Here is a 24,605-nt window from a genome sequence, read left to right as displayed (position 1 = left end):
CGTCGAATCAACGTCCTTGGCTTTCCCTCTGTCACTCCCATATTAATGGAGTGTATACTAGCGTCCACAACACGCGCCGAAAACAAATCCCTGATTTGCGCATGCTCAAATCACAGCATTTGATATCCCCATTTCGAAAACTGGTGTATAATAACAGGCATTCGATTTGAGAGTTCGCTACAGTCTCCGGAGCGTGCGTCGAGATTTATCATGTGCGTCGAAACATTCGATCTTAGATGTTGCATTCGATGCTTTATAGGTTCCGCTCCGGTCTCAATACTTTACATACGCTGCGTGCTGATAGGCCTCGCATGCGCCGAGATCGAGACTGAGTGTCCCCATCTCCACAATAGTCAAGTATTGGATTCCGTGTCCCCACATTCAATCATCGAGAAAATGTGGAACCCTTAGCGTACTACCTCTAGTGATGTCAATACCCATCAGTGGTGTCTATCCATTTAAGCAAACGGTATCCTTCTGCATATCGCATTAGTCAACTAATATTACATTTAGTAACCGTGCCTCCCCACAGCATGCAATCCAGTATATACGTAACTATAGACTGGTGCAATACTCTGTCGCCGTGTCATCAATGCGCCAACGTTTACAATAATGGTTGCAATAATGGTTATCATACATCTTCAACTAGCTAATAGGTACACGTATTCATTACTATATTGAAGTATTACAAATGCAAATCTAATTAAAATTCAAATGGAAATGCATATATCTCAAAGACAACACCTATATTGCAGGTGAACTAACATATAAGCATAACTCCAAATAAAAAATTCTTAAAAATCTAAAATCGCATTAAAAAAAGATCCTATGGCTATTGCCCTAAACAGAGACAAAATTGGCACCCTCATAATATTTACAGGGCTCCCCCATCAATAACTTCGCATCTGTCTCCAGATGCGAACTCATGTAAAGACTTATTTTAGAGATCAGTGATTGGTAACCTCCTGTGCATTTCCATATCGGAGTTGCAACCTTAAATGGTAAACATCATGTGCATTTCCATATCGGAATTGCAATCTTCCCTCTATAACACTTGAGAAATCACTACACCCTACCGCCTCATACAGGATGTTTCTACTAAGGGGGCTGATTTCCCCTACTAGAACAACACTGTTACTGTCCATATTGCTTGACTACAAGTCACTAATATAGCAGTTAAGGTCCAGCTCTATGTTCATACCTCTCGGATAGAGGCTCCTCAACAAGAAGATCCACTTGGTCTCCCTCTGCGACAGATCTCTTACACGATTAGAGCCCCTCCAGGAGGGATGAACATGATCTATTCCACAAAACTGTAGTAGATCGGGATTTTGTTGATGGTGTTCCTTAAAATGTAATGACACGCTATGATACTGGTAACCCTTTCGGATATTAGTCAAATGTTCTGAGATACGCACTCTCAATAATCTCTTTGTACGTCCTACATATAGTAAATTACAGGGGCACCATAGCAGGTATACAATATGAGACATATTGCATGTCATGAATTCCTTGATTTCAAATGATTCACCCTCACTGTTAGTTATTGAGGTGATTCCCCTATTTATCTGGTGTACAGTTCTACAACATATGCACCTCCTACATGCATAGAAACCTTTCAGTTCACCCGAGATGGTAACTCGCTTAGGAGGGTCCAGAACCTTTTTTACAACCCTATCCCCAATATTGGGCGCCCGTCTATAGATAAATCCCGGGGTTTTGGGTATCAACCCCCCCAAATGTTTATCCCTACCCAGGATATGCCAGTGTGTTCTAAAAATCTGCTCTACCTCTCTAAATTGATGATGGAAATTAGACAAGAATCTTAGTTGATGTTGTGCCCCCTCTCCTTCCTTTCTCCTCCCCTCCAGGCAGGTTTCCCTTGGAATATTCGCAACCGTCCCAATAGTTTCATCCAAGATGGTTTCTGAATACCCTTTCTGTATAAACCTCTCCTTCAAGATTTGGGATTGGGCTACGAAATCCTCTTTAGTTGTACAGTTCCTACGAACCCTTAGAAATTGTCCCTTAGGGATGTTTCTAATCCAGGATGGATGATGTCCGCTCTTAGTTGATAAATAGCTATTCCGATCTGTGTTCTTAAAATACACTGTCGTACTCAATCTATCATCCTTTCTCTCTATCAAGAGATCAAGGAAGTTTACCGTAGTGGAACTAATATTGAATTCCAACTTAATGTCATTCGAGTTGGAGTTCAATCTTTCCAAGAAATGTAAAACTGAGGCCTCTGTTCCACCCCATATAAAAAACAGGTCATCTATGAATCTGCGATAGAACATTAGTTGCGGACACTCACTACCAAACACATATCTATCCTCCCACTCAGCCATGAATAAGTTGGCGAGGCTGGGGGCATATTTGGCCCCCATTGCCACGCCAACCTTCTGGGCAAAGAAGGATCCATCAAACCAGAAGTAGCTGTGGGTCATGCAAAAATCTAATGCCTGGCCCACAAACACCTTCCGGGCATGTGGAATATCCTCCCTCCTGCTCATGGCCCAATTAAGTGCTAGCAGGGCATCTTGGTGTTGAATAATGGTATATAGGCTAGCTACGTCAGCCGTAACCAAATACACTTCCATGGTCGAGGGGATAGAGATCTCATTGAGGGATTTTAACAGATCTGTTGTATCCCTCAAATACGCTCTTGTGTTTTTCACACTGGGTTGGAGTGCTCTATCTAAATATTCTCCCAGTCTCGAAGTGACTGATCCTATCCCGTTTACAATAGGGCGAGGTGGAGGAGCCGTCACATCCTTATGAATTTTGGGCAAGGTATAGATTACCGGTATCCTGCAGGAGCTAGGGACCAAATATTTCTTTTCTTTTAAGTTAAGTACTCCCTTCCCATATCCCCACTCCACCAACATCTCTAATTGGTTCTTATATTCATCTGTAGGGTCTAAATTTAGTTTTTTATAGGTGGTGGTGTCCCCTAACAGCTCCTCCAACTGGTCATGATAGAATGATCTATCAAGGATCACCACCCCCCCTCCCTTATCTGCCGGGCGTATAATGATATCATTCTTTTCTTCTAGGGATGTAATCCCCTCCTTAATATATCTTGGGTTCACACCCTTACTTACGGGGAGTTTTTCTAAATCATTTAACACCAAGTTTTTAAAAACCTCTACAAAATGATTAGCAGTCAACTGCGGATTGAATAGTGACCGATTCCTCAGTCCGCTATCCATTTGGCTGTTAGGATTATTAATCCCTAATTTCGGAGTATTGGGGTGCATCAAAAAATGTTTCTTAATGTTTAAGGTCCGAATATATTTGTGTATATCTATGTATACATCAAACTTATTCATACTCTGTCGTGGAGCACATTTAAGTCCCATGTTTAGAATATTCATTTCCTTCTTATCCAATGTCACCTTGCTTAAATTAAAAATACCATTGTCTAAGTGTCCCTCAGTCTTTTTCTTGGATTGTTTCCTCCATCCTGCCCTGCATCCCCTCCTCCTCTCCCCATTGAACCTCCTTGTTGGGTAGGTACATTTCTCTGTCCATTGGGCATAGTTGGAATATGTCCCCTTGGGGTTATCCCTCCCCCTCTCCCCCCTCTCCCCCTCTGATTTAAAAAAGGGGGAGGGGGAAGAGTACGAGGCGGGAACCCAGATTCATTCATCCTTCCACTTCCATCATCATATGTCAAAGGCATAAACCTATTCTGTAATGGTATCGAATTGCCCCTTACTCGATTACCATCATACCCATATTCCTGTCCCCATCTTTGATTACTTCTGGTTTGATGGATCCTTCTTTGCCCAGAAGGTTGGCGTGGCAATGGGGGCCAAATATGCCCCCAGCCTCGCCAACTTATTCATGGCTGAGTGGGAGGATAGATATGTGTTTGGTAGTGAGTGTCCGCAACTAATGTTCTATCGCAGATTCATAGATGACCTGTTTTTTATATGGGGTGGAACAGAGGCCTCAGTTTTACATTTCTTGGAAAGATTGAACTCCAACTCGAATGACATTAAGTTGGAATTCAATATTAGTTCCACTACGGTAAACTTCCTTGATCTCTTGATAGAGAGAAAGGATGATAGATTGAGTACGACAGTGTATTTTAAGAACACAGATCGGAATAGCTATTTATCAACTAAGAGCGGACATCATCCATCCTGGATTAGAAACATCCCTAAGGGACAATTTCTAAGGGTTCGTAGGAACTGTACAACTAAAGAGGATTTCGTAGCCCAATCCCAAATCTTGAAGGAGAGGTTTATACAGAAAGGGTATTCAGAAACCATCTTGGATGAAACTATTGGGACGGTTGCGAATATTCCAAGGGAAACCTGCCTGGAGGGGAGGAGAAAGGAAGGAGAGGGGGCACAACATCAACTAAGATTCTTGTCTAATTTCCATCATCAATTTAGAGAGGTAGAGCAGATTTTTAGAACACACTGGCATATCCTGGGTAGGGATAAACATTTGGGGGGGTTGATACCCAAAACCCCGGGATTTATCTATAGACGGGCGCCCAATATTGGGGATAGGGTTGTAAAAAAGGTTCTGGACCCTCCTAAGCGAGTTACCATCTCGGGTGAACTGAAAGGTTTCTATGCATGTAGGAGGTGCATATGTTGTAGAACTGTACACCAGATAAATAGGGGAATCACCTCAATAACTAACAGTGAGGGTGAATCATTTGAAATCAAGGAATTCATGACATGCAATATGTCTCATATTGTATACCTGCTATGGTGCCCCTGTAATTTACTATATGTAGGACGTACAAAGAGATTATTGAGAGTGCGTATCTCAGAACATTTGACTAATATCCGAAAGGGTTACCAGTATCATAGCGTGTCATTACATTTTAAGGAACACCATCAACAAAATCCCGATCTACTACAGTTTTGTGGAATAGATCATGTTCATCCCTCCTGGAGGGGCTCTAATCGTGTAAGAGATCTGTCGCAGAGGGAGACCAAGTGGATCTTCTTGTTGAGGAGCCTCTATCCGAGAGGTATGAACATAGAGCTGGACCTTAACTGCTATATTAGTGACTTGTAGTCAAGCAATATGGACAGTAACAGTGTTGTTCTAGTAGGGGAAATCAGCCCCCTTAGTAGAAACATCCTGTATGAGGCGGTAGGGTGTAGTGATTTCTCAAGTGTTATAGAGGGAAGATTGCAATTCCGATATGGAAATGCACATGATGTTTACCATTTAAGGTTGCAACTCCGATATGGAAATGCACAGGAGGTTACCAATCACTGATCTCTAAAATAAGTCTTTACATGAGTTCGCATCTGGAGACAGATGCGAAGTTATTGATGGGGGAGCCCTGTAAATATTATGAGGGTGCCAATTTTGTCTCTGTTTAGGGCAATAGCCATAGGATCTTTTTTTAATGCGATTTTAGATTTTTAAGAATTTTTTATTTGGAGTTATGCTTATATGTTAGTTCACCTGCAATATAGGTGTTGTCTTTGAGATATATGCATTTCCATTTGAATTTTAATTAGATTTGCATTTGTAATACTTCAATATAGTAATGAATACGTGTACCTATTAGCTAGTTGAAGATGTATGATAACCATTATTGCAACCATTATTGTAAACGTTGGCGCATTGATGACACGGCGACAGAGTATTGCACCAGTCTATAGTTACGTATATACTGGATTGCATGCTGTGGGGAGGCACGGTTACTAAATGTAATATTAGTTGACTAATGCGATATGCAGAAGGATACCGTTTGCTTAAATGGATAGACACCACTGATGGGTATTGACATCACTAGAGGTAGTACGCTAAGGGTTCCACATTTTCTCGATGATTGAATGTGGGGACACGGAATCCAATACTTGACTATTGTGGAGATGGGGACACTCAGTCTCGATCTCGGCGCATGCGAGGCCTATCAGCACGCAGCGTATGTAAAGTATTGAGACCGGAGCGGAACCTATAAAGCATCGAATGCAACATCTAAGATCGAATGTTTCGACGCACATGATAAATCTCGACGCACGCTCCGGAGACTGTAGCGAACTCTCAAATCGAATGCCTGTTATTATACACCAGTTTTCGAAATGGGGATATCAAATGCTGTGATTTGAGCATGCGCAAATCAGGGATTTGTTTTCGGCGCGTGTTGTGGACGCTAGTATACACTCCATTAATATGGGAGTGACAGAGGGAAAGCCAAGGACGTTGATTCGACGATGGGGGAATATAAGGTGGGATGTTGGACCAGATAGCCAATCCCATGATTAAGTCTGATATGACGAAACATGTCGGGGGCGTGGCTATCTGGTGAATATTGAGCTGACATACACGGAGCTGGGAAGGAGGCACAGGACTAAGAGGACTGAATTATTTGACTTGAAGGCGCCCTTTTTCGAACAGACCTGCTGTGTGGGACCAGGCGGGACGCACGAGGAGGGGTGAGATTAAGCGATTCAGTACCGCATCTAATGAGTCCGCCGTGACCACCAATGCCCCGACGTATTCAGAATAGTTTTGTGGAGTGAAGTTGTGAAGCGAGTCTTTTTACTCTTTTGAAGTGATTTTGCTTTTTTAAGTTCATGTGAGTGCATAAGGAGTGAGATTTTTAAAATATTAAAGAGTGATTGCAGTATTACACTATTGGGGTCTCCCTCTGTGATTTCTCTTTGAGGTATATATATATACAATGAAGTGCGTAAGTGGAGAAGTTCCAATCGGATGTGCTGGGGTCTGAATTTCATCTTGAGAGATCTTTTTGAAAGCCCTTGAGCCTCACACGAGAGTGTAAGGCTTAGCAGTCGGTGAGTGTTTTCACGAAGGGGGGAGCATAAATCACGGATGGTGTGGTGAAAGGAGTCACTTGTAAAAAGGAATCTGAACACTGGATACTTTTTTCACGCATTTATAGAAAGACTTTCTGTAATCTGGATATTCTTTAAATATTGTTTGGTGGATGGACTATATTCACATTTGTTTATATTCGTCACTGCATATGTAATCTAAATGCAAATTTGGGTATTCACTGAGTGATAAATATTTATATATTTTGTTACTGATCACACAATTTATGATCTGAGATAGGATCACTGAGGAGGTGAGGGCACGTTTACTGAAAGGTACACAGGTAATAGCGCCACGTGCAACCAATTAGTTATTTGGAATTTTAACACTATTTTTGTATGCACCTTTTTATATTTGATCCTTTGTTCTTGACAAAAAGTTGTCAATTTCTTTGTTTAACCTGGATGCAAACAGATCTACATCTGGGATCCCCCATCTTTGACATATTGACAGGAAGATATTAGGGTGAAGGAACCATTCTCCCGGGAACAACTGCTGGTGACTCAAGTAGTCCGCCTGCCAATTTTCTATTCCTAGAATGAAGACTGCTGATAGGCAAAGTACATTGTTTTCTGCCGAAGTTAAGATATGCCTTACCTCTCTGGGCCACACAACTTCTTGTGCCCCCTTGGTGATTGATATAGGGCATTGCTGTGGCATTGTTGGATTGGATCCTGACAGGAAAATTCTGTAAAATGAACGTTCAGGCCCTCAGGGCCAGGTGCTCTGCCTGAATTACTATAATGTTCATGGGCAAGGTCATTTCTGATCTGGACCACTTCTCTTGGACAGTTGCCTCTTCCAGGACTGCTCCCCAACCTAAAAAAGGTTGGCATATGTTGTTACCACTTCCCAGGTAACTGTAGGAAGGATTTTCCCCTTTGGAGATTTTTGGTTATTAACCATAAACTGAGGCTCCGGCACACCTTTGGAGTCAGACACATTGGGAAATCGAAAGCTTGGACCTTCTTGTTCCAAGCCAATAAGATACTGTTTTACAGCAGCCTAGAACAAACTGAGCATAAGGAATGGCCTTGAATGAAGCCACTATCTTTTCCAACAACTTCTTGCAAAGCTGAATAGAAGGATTCTTCTTTGCTTTGACCACCTGAATCAGTTCCTTTATGGGGCTAATCTTAGCCTGGGGCAAGAATACCCTTTTTTTGGGTGTATCTATGATCAGACCCAAGTATTCTAGCCTCCTTCATGGTTTTAAGGAAGATTTCTCTAGGTTGAGAATCCAACCTAGTTTTTCCAGGTAGTTGAATGTGGTGACCACACTTTGGTTTAAGCGTGCTACCAACTGGTCTATCATGAGCAGTTCGTCTAGGTAAACAATAATCAGAAGCTTTGTAAACACTCAAGGTGCAGTAGATAGACAAAAAAGCAGAGCTACAAACTAAAAATTAACATTTTCTACCTTGAAAAGTAGATATTGCTGGTGAATGGGGAAATAGGCACATGGAGGTATGCATCCTTGATGCCAATTTATGCCAGAAGTTCTCCTCCTTGTAGGATGGAGACAACTGATTGGATTGACTCCATGCGAAAAGAGAATGGATATTCAGGAACCAGAGATGTTTAGATGTTTGAGATCCAGAATGGGTTTGACATCTCCATTTGGTTTTGGCACCATGAAAAAAGGTTTGAACAAAACCGAACCCCTGCTCTTTCATGGGGACTACCATGAACACTTTTTTGCTAAAAGATGGTCCAAAAAGAAAGAGACTTCTTTTTCTCTGGATCCTTAGGAACATTTGATGTGAGAAAACGAGGAGACAGGAACTCTTGGAACTCTAGTTTGTACCCTGGAGCTATCGAGGAAGTCCCCCATCTGTCTCTGCACTCTCCCTGCTGGACCCTTGAGAACTGCAGAAGTATTCCCCCTACTTGAGCGAGCGGGGGGAGCCTCCTCATAAGGAGGCTTTAGTATCTTGTAGGTTTCCTCCCCCAAGACTTCTTTTGTCCCTGGGGTTGACCCTGAGGATTACATCTTGAACTGATACAGCGGAGGCCGTCGTGACTACCTGGAGGCTGATGCCCCTGGCACTGGAGAAGGAGCTTGTTAAAATGAAATATGTTTACTCCTTTTCTTAAATGGCAAAGGGGTACTTTTTCCACTAGAAATTCTTTGGATGTATTACCCAAATCATCCCCAAACAGCCGTTTCACTGTAAAAAGGAAGACTAACCATGAGCTTCTGGCATGGTGCTTAAGGCGCGAGGCCTGCAGGATAGAATCTCTCATAGCAACTATTGCAAACATAAAGCTGCTAGTAGCTTGCCAGATCCTGGGCCTGCTGAACAGGATAACCTTGAGCACCTGTTTAACCACCTCAATACAGTGCACTTACACCCCCTTCCTGACCAGACCAATTTTCAGCTTTCAGCGCTCTCAGTTTGAATGACAATTACTCAGTCATGCAACACTGTACCCATATGAAACTTGCGTCCTTTTTTCCACACAAATAGAACTTTCTTTTAGTGATATTTAATCACTAGTGGGTTTTTTATTTTTTGTGCTATAAATTAAAAAAAACTTATTTTCTTTGTTTCTGTCATAGAATTTTGCTAATTAGTAATTTTTCTTCATAAATTTTGCCCAAAATTTATACTGCTACATATCTTCGATAAACATAACCCGCATTGGTGTATATTATTTGGTCTTTGTGAAAGTTATAGAGTCTACAAACTATGGTGCCAATCACTGAAAATTGATCACATCTGATCAGGCCTTCAGTACATCAGGTGTATCTCATTTCTTGAGACATTAACAACTCAGGAAAGTACAAATACCCCCCAAATGACCTTTTTAGAAAGTAGACATTCCAAGGTATTAAGTAGCATGGTGAGTTTTTTTAAGTTTTCATTTTTTCCCACAATTCTTTGCAAAATGAAGATTTTTTTTATTGATTTTTTTTTTACAAAATTGCCAAATTATCAGGTTATTTCTCACACACCGCATATGCATACAACAAATGACACCCCAAAATACATTCTGCTACTCTTCCCGAGTATAGCGATACCACATGTGTGAGACTTTTACACAGCATGGCCACATACAGAGCACCAACATTGAAGTGGCACTTTCAGACCTTCTAGGAGCATAAATGACACATCTCATTTCATTCCTACCCATCACACTTTTGAAGGTTCTGGAGCACCAGGATAATGGAATTACCCCCAAAATGACCCAATTTTGGAAAGCAAACACCCCAACGTGTACAAAATATAACTGGGTACTAACATTTATAGGTAAAGTTGATCCGGGGAAAATCCGATTGCCTCTCAAGGGATCAGGAAGGAATTTTTTCCCCTGCTTTAGCAAATTGGATCATGCTCTGCTGGGGTTTTTTGCCTTCCTCTGGATCAACTGTGGGTATAGAATTGGGTATATGGGATTGTATGATATTATTATTATTTTTTTTTTGTTTTTTTTGTTTTTTTTTTGTGGTTGAACTGAATGGGCTTGTGTCTTTTTTCAACCTGACTAACTATGTAACGTATATTCTATGAGGCATGGGCTGCAAATAGGTACTCGGGTACGCTGATGGGCTGCTGACAGGTACTCGAGTACTCTGATAGCCTGGTGACAGGTACTCGGGTACTCTGATGGCTTGGTGACAGGTACTCGGGTACTCTGATGGCCTGGTGACAGATTCTCTGATGGGCTGGTGACCGGTACTTGAGTAATCTGATGGCCTGGTGACAAGTACTTGAATACTCTGATGGCCTGGTGACAGGTACTCGGGTACTCTGATGGCCTGGTGACAGGTACTGGAGTACTCTGATGGAATGGTGACAGGTACTCGGGTACTCTGATGACCTGGTGACTGGTATTTGGGTACTCTGAAGGGTGGTGATAGGTACTCAGGTACTCATATGGACTGTGACAGATACTCAGATGAACTGTGACAGGTATTCAGGTACTCAGATGAACTGGGACAGGTACTCGGGTACTCTGATGGACTGTGAGAGGTACTCGGGTACTCTGATGGGCTGTGACGGGTACTCGGGTACTCTGATGGGCTGTCACAGGTACTCAGGTACTTTGATGGGCTGTTACAGGTACTTGGGTACGCAGATGGACTGTGACGGGTACTCTGATGGGCTGTGACAGGTACTCGGGTACTCTGATGGACTGTGACGGGTACTCGGGTACTCTGATGGGCTGTGACAGGTACTCGGGTACTCTGATGGACTGTGACGTGTACTCGGGTACTCTGATGGGCTGTGACAGGTACTCGGGTACTCTGATGGACTGGGACAGGTAATCGGGTACTCTGATGGACTGTGACAGGTAATCGGGTACTCTGATGGACTGTGACAGGCACTCGGGTACTCTGATGGACTGTGAGTGACAGGTACTATAATGGGTGGAGACAGGTCCTCTTTATTGGGGGGGCAATCAGTGTGCTTGATGTGCACTGTCAGCGGTAACGAGATGTTACCGCAATCCCATTGGCTGGTTGTTTACCCACGTGATCGGCTGTGATCCTTTCACAGCCGATCACTAAATGTAAACAAACTGCGGTAACGAGAGGTTACCGGGTTCTCCTCCTCACACACCGATCGTGTGTGAGGAGGAGAACCCGGTAACATCTCATTACCGCGGTTTGTTTACATTGGCTGTTTACCAGCATCGGTGACAAGCAGTGTTCCCGGGAACACGCCGCCACCGACGTGCATGCGCGCTCACAATCGTGTGCACGCACCGTGCACAGTGGAGGTGGAACCATCTGTGATCACCCGTGACTTCATCACGGCCAAACACGTGGTAAACAGCCATGCCCAATGGCTGTTCACCCCCCTCGGTGGCGAGCGGTGTCTCCGTTTCAAGGAACAGGGATGCGCATGCACGCTCGCGCGCATTCCCTGTTTAAACGGGAAGACGTCATATGACGGCCTCCCGCCACAATAGGTGCGCCGCTTGGCTGTCATTTGACAGCCGGCGGTCAGCATCTAGTTAAACTGGACTTTTAAGGAATGACCAATTAGTGTGAGCGCAGGCTGAAATACTCAACTTGGCAGAGAAAAAGTGTTTTTTAATAGGAATTCCAACTTTTTATCCATTGGATCCCTAAACATTTGAGCATTGTCTGCCGGACAAGTCAAACTTTTATTCACAGAGGATATAGCAGCGTCAATTTCTGGTATACCCACCTTTAGTAAATTGTTTCCCCCATAGGATAAAGTGTGAAAAAAATTTTTTAGGAGGGAAAAAATGCTTATCTGGATGATCCCACTCAGATACAAAAAGGAAAGACATGCACATCTTGAGGAGGCTTTAGCAAAGCGAAACACTCAGTTAAGGGTAGCATAAATGTGGAGCGGACCATTCAGTAATAAATTGCATCATCGATCTTACAGATTGTGAAGCTGATCCCCTCGCATTTGACCCCTCAGAAGAGGAGTCATCATCCTTACCACGGTTCCATGAGGGAATTCATCTTTTCCCAGCCCCCAGTTCCTTAGTTTGACGGTCCTGGATAATGAAAGGGAACTTGTCGCATTTTGTCCCACACTGGGATGCGATTAAAGCCGCTAACCTTTTTTCATGGCTGAGGAAAAATACCTCTTTACTAATATAGACAGGGGCTGCAGTGTTGAAAACAGTTTCATGGTCCTGATGCTCACTCTGACCAGCCACCCCCTCTCAGGGGAGGACGCCATTGTAGAGATGAGTAGGCTTTCCAGAGCTTGAGGGAGACCCTTTTAGCCCTTTTTTTTGTTGGGTGTTTCAGCCTCCCCTTCTGACCAATGCACAAATGCAGAGGTACTACCAGAAGAAATCGCATCCTCGCATCCACTGCTTGAGCAATAGTTCAGCAACTGCCGCTGCTATTAACGCTCAGCCTGATGCCTTTAGTAAATTTACCAAGGGAATGCCTGTGTCACCAACCTCTTACATGCCCTTTTTTGCTCTTGTGTCCCTCCGACATCTGCAGCCAGCAAAAATTGAGCTTTTAAATATATTCCCACACTGAACGTTGCTGCACGCCAAGGCCGCGCTAAGCCCTGCCCCTTCCATCACATCGCCCCCCTCTCTTTTCAAAAGAGGGTTTTCCCACACAAACACGGGCCTCCGATTTAGCGGGATCGGCGTGTGTGTGTGGGGGGGGGGGGTGAGGAGGAGACCTGCGACAAGCTGCGGTGAAAAAAACAGAGTAGCATCACTGATCGTTTTGGCTTCCCCCTATCCAGGGAGAGGGGGAGAGCTTTGTCCAGGTGGGGATGTTTAGCGGAAGAAAATCCCCCCCCCAATCTTACCAGAGGTCTGAGCTGCTCGCCGAAGGGAAGCCTGCTGCTTCTGCTGACACAGCGTGATCTTTGAGGAAAGCATGACAAGGTACATGCTCTATACAGCCCCCAGTGGTGACTCTTAGGCATGACAACATTTACTTTTTTCAAAGGAGACCTTTCATAAGAAAATTTTTAAAATCCTTAGAAACCTCCCTTACTTTTCCCGACGCAGGGATTTCTGTGGTGACAACCAACAGACCCAATCTTCACCCCTCACAGTGGGCTCCGTTACAAAACCTTCAAGAATCTGGAACCCTCAGGAAACCCACACTCCTGGACCTGTAAAGCACCCCGCCAGTAAAAACTTTATGGCTAAAAACACCAAAGCACTAGATCCCGGGGTCCCGCTTTCTAAAAAGAGAAACGTTATGGGCTAAACCTTGTTTCTTCCACCACAAGGCCTTTGGTACCATTCAATTCAGCCTGAAAAGAGACTTTGAGTGGATCCGGCTGCATAGGTAGCCCCAGCAAGGATTGCTCCAGTGGAGCTCAGCATAGCATAGCACATCACATAGCACATGACCAACACCTTAGACACTTGCAAAAAAACTGAGGTACTCCCAGAAGTGGGAGGGGTTATATAGGGAGGCAACTTCCTGTTTAGGATGTACCAGTGTCCATCACCTGAAGGTGGCCTATAACCCACATAGTAATTACTATGGCTCTGTGTCCCGTGATGTACGATCAAGAAAATCTGTTTCAACGTTTTGGATTACAATCAGAGGTTTTTGTTGCATATATTTTCAGATACATGTGAAGCCACACTGATGCAACAAGGCAAATCTGCAAAGTATTATCCCCAACTCAAAATTGTTAAAGCTCCCAAGAAAAAAAAATTGAAAGCTGGAATGCCTTAGCCCTATCTTCCTTAAAGTTACAGCAGCACCCCAGAGGCCAAGAATTGCTTAATGGCAGCTGAAGAACTCTAGTGTGCATCTGCACCAAATCCCACAAAGCCCCTTTATCATTTTAAAAGTTAAACGTGCTCATAGGCAGTGGAAAACACAGAACAATACACATTTTTCCCAGCACACTAAGCAGTTACAAAGCACAAAAAGCCTTTTAAATATTATGAGTTTGCTGGACAAAAAAAAACCATAGTCATTAATATGGAGTCCCCTCCCCCCCCCCCCCCCCATAATGGTCTCTGCCCTCCTGGGAAAGCTTTCCACTATATTTTGCATTTTGTCATTGTGGATCTCCCTTTTAGCCAAAAGAGCATTTGAGAGGCCATGTATTGGTTGGAATACGCCTGACTCCTGAAGTTTGGAAGCACACAATTGTCTAAAGTTTTTGTTATAGTTTTAACAGTACCCTTCACTGGAAACACCTAACATAGTAATACGGATGGATGTCCACATACTCTTTTGGCCAAAATTGTTATATTTCACTTGTAAAACATACTGCATATAATAATGATCTTGTACTACTGAAATTAATACATTCCAAGGGCTTATGCAAGTATTTTCTTGCCATACCAAAGTGGCCAGACGTGACCTCTGTGCTTCACGACAGAATGGCTGCCAATGTAATGAACTATTGAAGCAGATAGATTGACTCTTGTGTTTCAGAGCTGTGTTTCCTGTTCAGTGACTGTTCGAAATTAACTATGGGTTGACTTTTCAGGTATCTCCCTGAAGTAATGACTGATGGCTTGATAAATCAGATCAATAATCCAGAGGTGGATGTAGACATCACAAGGCCGGACACATTTGTAAGGCAGCAAATAATGGCACTACGAACTGCTACAAACAAACTAAAGAATGCTCTTAATGGAAATGATGTTAATTTTCAAGATACAAGTAAGTCGCTGGCTTAAATACGACAGAATGTAGAACTATTTATCTGTCTGTCCTTGTAAAGTGCTTTTACACAGAAGTATGTATCTGTATCTATAGTATCTATAGGGTGTCTTGTATTTGTTTTTCTATGAGTAAGAAAAGCAGAAATATCAGCAGATTTAAAGAAAAATCCTTCTACACTTAAAAAGAAAAAAAAAGTTCAAAACGACTTCTAGATAAAACTGGTAATGTTAGATGCTAATATTTGCAAAGTATTAGAACTTGGTAGTTTATGCAATTGAAATTGCGATATAAATCATCATCATCATCATAAAGTAACTGTAGCAGAAGGTATAGGCCCACCTTTCTCTATTGCTCTCCTTTCTCTTTCTAGTCATTCGTTTCTCTTGCTCTCCCTCTAAGTCCTTGTACACACGGTCGGACATTCCGACGGAAAATGTCCGATCGGACCGTGTTGTCGGATAATCCGACTGTGTGTGGGCTCCATCGGACTGTTTCCGTCGGAATATCTGACGGACAAAGTTTTAGAGCTGGGCTATAAAACTTTCCGACAACATGATCCAATTGGACTTTGTCTGATTGTGTGTAGAGAATTCCGATCGGACAAAGTGCCACGCATGCTCAGATCAAATTCCTAGACCAAAGCTATTGGCTACTAGCCTGAACGTAGTCCCGTCGTAATGAAATAACGTTGTCACGTTACGTACGATCGGATTTTCTGACAACTTTGTCCGACTGTGTGTATGCAACACAAATTTCGGACAAAATCCGACGGATTTTGTTGTCGGAATGTCCGAACGTGTGTACAAGGGCTAAGGCCTCTTTCACACATGTGGACCATTCGTTTGATTAGTTCAGTGATGTTTTTTCAAAAAACAGATGAAGTTTACATCAGTTTGTCATCCATATTTCATCCGTTTATCATCCATTTTTACATCAGTCTTTTAAATCTGCCAGCTAGAGTTCTTAACCATTTGAGTCCTGGAGCCTTTTTTTCATGCAAAAAAAGGCTCCAGGACATTTACATCCATTGTCCGTTTACATCCGTTTTTCATCCGATCAGTTTTTTAACGGAAGAAAAATAGGATTTTGATTTATTCCAAAAAACGGATGTTGCTGGAAGCAGATGTAAATGGATGATCATCCATTTGCATCCATTTTTCCATTGAGATGCACTGATGTCTGTTTTTAATCGGTCAACAGATGTATGAAAAACAGTCTCTCTTTCTTATTTTGTGACAAATCAACTACTCATCACAACTTCTTTTGTTCCTTTATCTCTGTAGGGGTTTTTAACTGTCTATTCTGTCCAGTTGAAAATATTCAAATTGAGTTCATTACCATAGGAGTCTGCCTGAAATATTCATCAGTTATCAGTAGAGGACCATGGAATATTTACCTGACAGTTTTCAGACAGTAACTAGTGTTTTTAATTGATAACAGATAGATGTTTTATACACTGTAACTACATGCGGTAACAAGTTAACTTTTTTTTTTGAGTGGGGGGGGGGATGGGGAGAATAATTGTACATTGTAAAAATATAATGTGGATATTGCAATGTGAATTTTATTGCTTGTATCTTGTATACATAATAAAAGAGAGAATACATTTAAAAACATGTATAATTCTAAGCCCCTGTACACATGGTCGGAGATTTCGACAACCAAATCCGTTGGTTAGGTGACTTCTGAAGGCAATTGGTTCCACTATATTTTAGTTAGGGGTATCAGAGTAACGGGGGCTATTTAATATTTATTTTTAATATTTAAAAATATAAATATTTTTATTTGTAAAAAATGTTGAAAACAATTTACCATTTTCCTTCTACTTCACTTGTGTTGTCAATCTGGGACTGAACTTGCTGAGGTGGATGATCAAGTTGGGAAATGGTATGTTGAGCATGTCTCTCTTAGCCCTTGTACACACGGTCGGACATTCTGACAACCAAATCCGTTGCATTTTGTCTGACGGATTTTGTCCGAAACTGTTGCATACACACGGTCGGACAAAGTTGTCGAAAAATCTGATCTTTCAGAACGTGATGACGTAATTTCTTTACGATGTGACTACATTCAGGCTAGTAGCCAATAGCTTTGATGTAGGAATTTGATCTGAGCATGCGTGGCACTTGGTCCGATCAAAATTCTCTACACATGATCGGAGTATGTCCGATCGGCCCAGTTGGTCGAGAAATATTTCCAACAGGTTGGAAAATTGGGTCCGATGGATAATCCGACAGAATCAGTCCGATGCATACCACACACAGTCGGATTATCCGACAACACGATCCGATAGGACACATTCCGACGGATTCTCCGACCGTGTGTACAAGGGCTTAAAACTAACCATTTTTTTGATTTTCCAAAATATAATTGGCCAAAACTGTTGAGACAAGAAGTTTACTTTAAAATAAAACTCCAGGCAGATATTAAAAAACACAATTAATTCCAAAGATGTAATCATAAAAAATAAATGTACTTATATATACTGTAACTACCATAGCTCCCACAATACCACATGCACAGTATGAATTACATTTGGAGAGGAAGGGGCAACCTTGTGAACCTGAAAGCTGGACTCCAGACATGAAGCTAAATTACACAAATACGAGGAACTAGTTTTGCTTTAGTGGGCCTTTAAGGCAACTCTATGTATGAAAAAAAATGCAGTTGCCTCCAAAATTATAGACAAATCCCCTGTTACCCTATGCCATTCCAACAGGCAAATTTCCAGCACTTTGTTGGTAGTGGTGGAACTTGCCTTCCTCTTCCTGCCTTCTGTACATTCCTATAGGCTAGTGATGGTGAACCTTGGCACCCCAGATGTTTTGGAACTACATTTCCCATGATGCTCATGCACTCTGCAATTTGGTTGGGCCTCTTGGGAAATGTAGTTCCAAAACATCTGGGGTGCCAAGGTTCTCCATCACTAGACAAGTGCACACTGAAATATTTAGTTTCGGAAATTTTGTTTTCGTTTTTTTGTTCTTGTCTGCAAAATAAATTTATTTAGTTACTCCCGAAATTAGTTTTTATTTATTTAATTTCGTTAAAAAAATGCATTCTTCAGAAAATCCGAAATAATTAAGGTTGAATCTGTCATTGAAGGCTTATGGTGTCTGTTGAATGTTCTAAGAAGATTCGAAGGAGCAGCTAAACTGTACAACATCACAATCGTACATTTCCGGTCTAATGTTCCGCCTACAAGCTATAGTAGTATTCTAATGTTGTATGACACTAGTAATAATTATATTTATTAATTATTATTACTAGTCAACCAAAATTAGAATTCTTATATAGCCTATTGGTGGAGCATTTGACCATAAATGTCTACTCGCGGCATCTGCTTCGTCAAATCTTCATGTTGAATCTTTTCTCTTTATGTCGAATAATCTTGGACTAATAGAGTTAGGTTTGGCACATTCAACCTCCCTCGAAGGCGCACTGAGGATAGATTTCACAGGCTATTGTCTCTATAATGTCGAATCTTTTCTCTCTATGTAGAATAATCTTGGACTAATAGAGCTAAGGTTAGGCACATTCGACCACCCTCGAAGCCGCACTGAGGATAGATTTCACAGGCTAAAGCTGAACAATAATACATGTGTGAAGAGCATTCACATTGCTGACATATTTTTTTCTCTTTTTTATTGTGATATAAAATAACATGAAATACAATTGCATCTATATTTTGAAGGTGAAGAGACCAGCGGCTCGGGAAGTGGCAGTGGCTGTACTGATGATATTTGTCCTACAGAGACTGACTACATTACAACAGAAGCTCCACCATTTGAACCAGACAGAAGGGAATTTGAATATTCTACAGCATCTGTTCACAGGCAATCACATCTCACACTGTTCTCACCATTTATCCTAATCTTGGTGAGACAATGGAGATAATTTAGACATTTTCAGGAATAAAAACTGTTTTAGTTATGAAAATAGTCAATTTTCTTTTTTTAATACACTACTGGACAATGGACCATTTCCCTCAAATATTGACAATTTTTTACGTACATCTTATTACTCTTCATTTCTCTACTACAATGGAAACCCAGCCCGAACAGAAAACACCTGCATTTTACCTAAATGTATGTCTAAACCATGTGATCAGAAAGCCTTTTTATAGGGCATAATAGCTAAAACAAGTCTAAAAATACAAAATTGTGCTAAACTTTCTAACCTTAATGTGGACCTGTTATGCACATACTGTATGCAGTATTTTGTAGTATGTACAGGAAAATGCAGCACAGTTTAAACTGTCATGTCACCTGATTTATGTTAAACTGATTTGCAATTGATGACTACCAGCTTGTATCTGCCTCCTGGTAGAAAAACAAATATACAGTATTTTACTTTGCTTCTTGCTTGTATTGTTGAAACCTAACATTACATACCATGTGTGAAGTGGGTCTGCAGAAGTTGCAATCCGGCCTTTTGCATTTTCATCTTTAGAGCAGTATTAAACCCAAAAGCAAAAATGTATTAAATGATAGCTTACTAATTCTTATGTGGTGGTCGCATTTGTTTTCTTTTTTTTTTTTTTGGCTTTCTTTCTTCTATTTTCATCTGGTGATACAGTCAGTCTGTTTTTCAAAAGAATGAACTGTCCTGCAAATACATCAGTTACAGGGATAAAACAAACTACTGTTTACAGTGATCAGCTGTTATTTATTTATGTAAAACCTTTTTCCCAAAAGGAACAAAACTGTTGCTATAAGGGTAACTGCTTATACAGTGTGAGATGGAGTTTGACTTTAATTTGTTAGAGGAGAAAAAGGCAAAATAAAGAAAGTGAATGCAGCCATCACATCTATCATGATTGGTGAGCTGCGTTATAATACATTTTTGGTTTTGGGTTTAATACCGCTTTAATTGTGTTCAGCAACAGAACTCATAAACAGGTTGTGTTTGTTTACAATAAATCATTTGGAGACATGTGCCTGGGGCATTAAGGTAATCACCAAAGTGCAATATTTACAACCTGTATTTTATTTTGTATTTGTGTTATGTGTTGTGTGGTCATCTATGAATAATGGTGGGGAATTCTACCAGCAAATTTAAGAGATTGGAGGAAGGGTAAAGGGCAACACTAAGGGCTCTGCATTGCTCAAGTAGGATTCTGTGATGATTATTGGATTATGAATTGCATCCTATTTAAAAAGAACAAATATAACTGCTGCTAATGTTTTACCTGCTGATTTTGGCTCGTTGCTCTTTGGTGATAAGGTAGAAGGACAATGGTTGCACCTCATCACGCTATAAATTGGAGGAAAATACCTTAACAACTTTTATAATAATTTTGGACCTTCTGTCCTCACCACCACTCATTTGGCTGTGATATTCAGTATTCTTAAAGGAAACCTATACTTAGAAAAATCATAGTTTGCCATTGCTGAGCTCTCCTTTTACAATTCTAGCTTTTTGCCTCGTTTTAGCGATAATATTGTTTCAAAGGTTTCAGTACTTTCAGAGTTACTGACTTGGAAAAATCATTTAAAACTAATTCTGACTTTCCCTGACCTCACTAGTTGCCTGCTTGTTCTAGATCAGTGCTCCAGAAAGTACTTCGGTCAAAGACAGCTATGCATCTAGTATTTCCAGAAGATGGTTTTTGATGGCTTTATCCATATTTTTCCCAGTAAACAATTCCTTTAACCACTAGAATATTTGCAAACATTGCCTGCTAATCGTGAAATGGGAACCCTATTTGGAGACAACTAAAAAGCCATATCCAGGGACAATAATATTAGGACATTTCGTAGTTGAAAGCGTTAGCTGACCTTTTATACTTCCCTATTGACCTTTCATCTTGCTGTTCTCACTGGCCAATAGGAAGGCACGGGATACAGCAGGAAATGGGCTAGTTCTTGACGTCATTAGTAAGTGTTTGAATGTATGTTACTTATGGACCAGTGATGACAAACCTTTTTGAGCCTGAGTGCCCAAACTGCGACACACCAACTTATTTATTTCAAAGTGCCGACACTGGTGATGATCGTCCACCCAAAGATGGTTTGCAGTCAGTTCAGCTCTCATCCGGCTTCCACATACAGTGGCGGTGTGCCTGGCAGCAGCTTCATCTTTTGTTGGTGCCTGTGATTGCCCTCCTCACTCTCAGCACCTCTCATCATCATCCTCTCACTCCTCTCTGGTTGGTTCAACTCCAGGGGCTGTTGTGGCTGGGGCTCTCTCTTTTCCAAACCCCCTCAGCCTCCTTTCACTCTTGTCTCCACACTCCTCTCACCCTTGCTCTCCCTTTTCACTTAGCCCTTTTTCTTTTTCCTCCTCTTATTTTTGCAGGGCATGCTGGGGCTGTATTTTTCCTTTAATTAATTAAAATGGAGCCATAGTCTTCCGGGACTACATGCCCCATGGTGCACTTGTCCTGGCTCCTCATTGGTCCTTGGCTGCAGCCAACCAGGAGTCCTCTTGTTACCTCCTTCCTCTACTGCAGTGCAGAGGCTTTTATTAAGTTGCTGTGGGCAACCAGTCAGCTCTTTTACCCCAAATTACAAGCAGCCTTACTGGGCTCCAGCCAGAACTCCGGGAAACGTTTGCCCTGGCCTGAGAGTAAACACCTGAGACACCCTCCCCATAGGCTGGCCGCTGCCCAGCCCACCCTCCGAGCTAACGTAGAGATGCGGATTGGCCCGGCTCCCATGACTAACACCTGCGCTGGCCAGTTGCCTTCTTGCATGGGACCTGCCCAGTCCACCCACGGAGCCAATGCAGAGCCATGGATTGGCTGAAGCAGCGGATGCACGCATCAGCCTGGCTCCCATGACTAACACCTGCACTGGCCAATTGCCTCCTTGCACAGGACCTGAGCATCTCAGGGAAGCCAATAGGCACAATGCATAGAGGGTGGGAGGGGGCAGGACTGCAAGAGGCCATGCGTGTGCTTCTGGTAAAGCCTGAGCCGAGTCAATAGACCGAGCACCAACATATTTTTAACAGGCAGTCGGGCACTTCTGTTACAGACAAGAGAAAAGATGGGGACCCTGCTCGCGTACCCACAGAGTGGGCTCTGTGTGTCAGCTGTGGCATGCATGCCATAGGTTCGCCATCACTGTTATAGACCATCCCAGTTTTGGTGCTTCTATGTATGAAAAATAAAATTTCCAAGATTACAACTTAAATATTACAGGTTGGTATTTTTTTTCACATCTTTAACAATAAAGTGTTCAACACGCCATATCCAAACATGTGCACGGCCAAGTTTTTACTGGCATTTCCAAAAGTTACAAAATTACAGTTTTAAGTAAAAATGTCACTATTTAGGCTACAAACAAGTACAATATGTAATTAGCAATGTGATTTAAGGTAGATAATAAGGCAAAAAACATATTTCTTATTTTATTTTCGATATAGTAAGTAAGTAGCTCAGGGACAGGACTCAAGAGGACAAGAAATTAGAATGGGCAGCATACACATCAAATTGACTCTCACAGTGATACTGACAGCAGTGTGCAGCAGTACAGATTACCGGCACGACACATCCCCTCCTGAGTCACAGTGACAGTCTCTCTCCAAGCCAGGTGGTCCCTCCAGGCCAAACAGCACTGATGGTCCCACTCCTGGCCTGCCCTGCTCCTATCCGGTAGACCCACACACAGGGGCAGACTGACAACTCATGGGGCCCCCAGGCAATAGGAGATTATGGGGCCCCCGGGCAATAGGATAAGATTATGGGGCCCCCGGGCAATAGATTATGGCCACACAGTATACACATACACACACATATGGTATGCACACACAGACACACATTATACGCACACCGTATACACAAACATAATACAAATACACACGCTGAAAAGGTACTGGAGAGATGGGGCAGCTATAATATTGGGATTTTTTTTTTAAAACACAGATTTTTACATACTGTCCCTGGTTTTATTGAGGCTGGCAACCCCTTGGTGGCATGGGGCCCTCGGGCAGTGCCCGAGTGCCTGAATGGTCAGTCCATCCCTGCCTACACACAAGGCTCTGGCTGCTCTGCTTGGCTCCCTTGCATAATGACATCACAGGACATGCCCAGGCACCGCCTCCATCAGAGCCACCCGAACACACTGTAGTATGGTCTCCGCTGGCTCTGGGCCAAGCATCTCAGCCATATTTTTTACTGGCAACCTTTTCTTTTTACTGGCATTTACTGGCAGGAGAAAATTGCCTGTTTATTACTGGCTGCCAGTAAAAATACTGACGGTTGGCAACACTGATGCTAGATATTCTGTTGACAACAGATTACCAGGATATATATAACTGATAATTAACAATTAAAGTGCACCAGAGATGAGCTATATATTTAGAGTAATTTTTACAACTATAATGCTTATCTTTAAATATGTGCTTAGAAAGTTCTGACTACATTGTTGCAATCTCCATTGCATCATTTGAATGTTCAGAAAAAGTTGTGGTTTTAAATAATCTGTCAAGCTTTCATATAAGTGTGAATTTAACCTAGAGATCAAATATATTGCACATTGATCACTGAATGACACAACTCATGTGTCCATTACTGTATTGCTTTTACTTAAAAGTAATTTATATCAATGAATCAATGAATCGCTTTGGGATTTCAGCACACCCGTAAGCTATGTATAATTACACAGTCTGTGAGGTTAAAAAAAAGACACAAGTCTACCCAGACTTTTCAAAGTTACATTTGTAATACATTTTACATTGTTTGAGATGAATAGGCCTAGTTGGGGCTTCTTTAGACTGCCACAAAACTGTCTTGCAATAAGTTTAGACATTTTCACCCTTTTCCTCTTTAGCTCTCTAAGCTCCCACACTCTTTCTTCTGTTACATATGACACAGGCAATATTCCAGAGAATATAACCTTGGGGGCCCTTACCTCTTACTTGCAGTCTAGTTCTCTAAATAAAGTCTTAGCCCTTGTACACACGGTTGGAAATTCCGACGGAAAATATTTGATTGGACCGTGTTGTCGGATAATCCGACCGTGTGTGGGCTCCATCTGACTTTTTCCGTCGGAATGTCCGACCAACAAAGTTTGAGAGCTGGATATAAAATTTTCCAACAACATGATCAGATATGACTTTTTCCGATCGTTTGTAGAGAATTCCGATTGGACAAAGTGACCACGCATGCTCAGATCGAATTACAAGACCAATGCTATTGGCTACTACCCTGAACGTAGTTCCGTCGCAACGAACGAACGTCATCCTGTTCTGAACGATCAGATTTTCCGACAACTTTGTCCAACCGTGTGTATGCAACACCAGTTTCGGACAAAATCCGTCTGAAAAAATCCAACGGATTTTGTTGTCGGAATGTCCGACCGTGTGTACAAGGGCTAAGAGATCTCAACATGGACCAAGACAGCTAGGTCATTCTCAACACCCTCCCTTAAAGCGTAACTCCACTTTTGTTGAGAAAAAAAAACATTCCCCTCTGGGTGATCTATGTACATTGCAAAGATTATAACAACCTTTGTTGCGGATTCCTACCTTTTGTTATTCTGAAGCAATCTATGTGTGTTTGTCTGTGCCTCAGTGGGTCTAACGGGAGTGGTTTCATAATTATCAGTCAGCTGGGGCAGCTGAAGGGCACGTATAAAGAAAACTGCATGGCCTGAATCCCTTTATAGGGGTTCCTATTGGAAGTATCTCACCAAAAATTACATTTTTGTTGCGGGGGATTCCT

The 24,605-nt window shown here is 42.0% G+C and overlaps 1 protein-coding gene across 1 annotated transcript in view; it reads left to right on the top strand.

Moving 5' to 3' along the window:
• The window catches only part of GPC6 (glypican 6), a 1,045,088-nt gene extending 1,025,796 nt beyond the window's left edge, over positions 1-19,292 (top strand). The window contains exons 9-10 of the mRNA XM_077483046.1: positions 14,757-14,932; positions 18,630-19,292. Of these exons, the coding sequence (XP_077339172.1) occupies positions 14,757-14,932; positions 18,630-18,832 (379 nt within the window). The 3' untranslated portion in view covers positions 18,833-19,292. The remainder of the gene's footprint in view (positions 1-14,756; positions 14,933-18,629) is intronic.
• The last annotated feature ends 5,313 nt before the right edge of the window (positions 19,293-24,605 follow it).

The sequence above is a fragment of the Lithobates pipiens genome, unplaced genomic scaffold, assembly GCF_037356315.1.
Source record: "Lithobates pipiens isolate NorthernLeopardFrog02 unplaced genomic scaffold, aLitPip1_a1.2 Scaffold_16, whole genome shotgun sequence".
NCBI lineage: Eukaryota > Metazoa > Chordata > Amphibia > Anura > Ranidae > Lithobates > Lithobates pipiens.
Note: the sequence above shows the minus strand (reverse complement) of the source record. Positions and strands in the feature narration are given on the sequence as shown.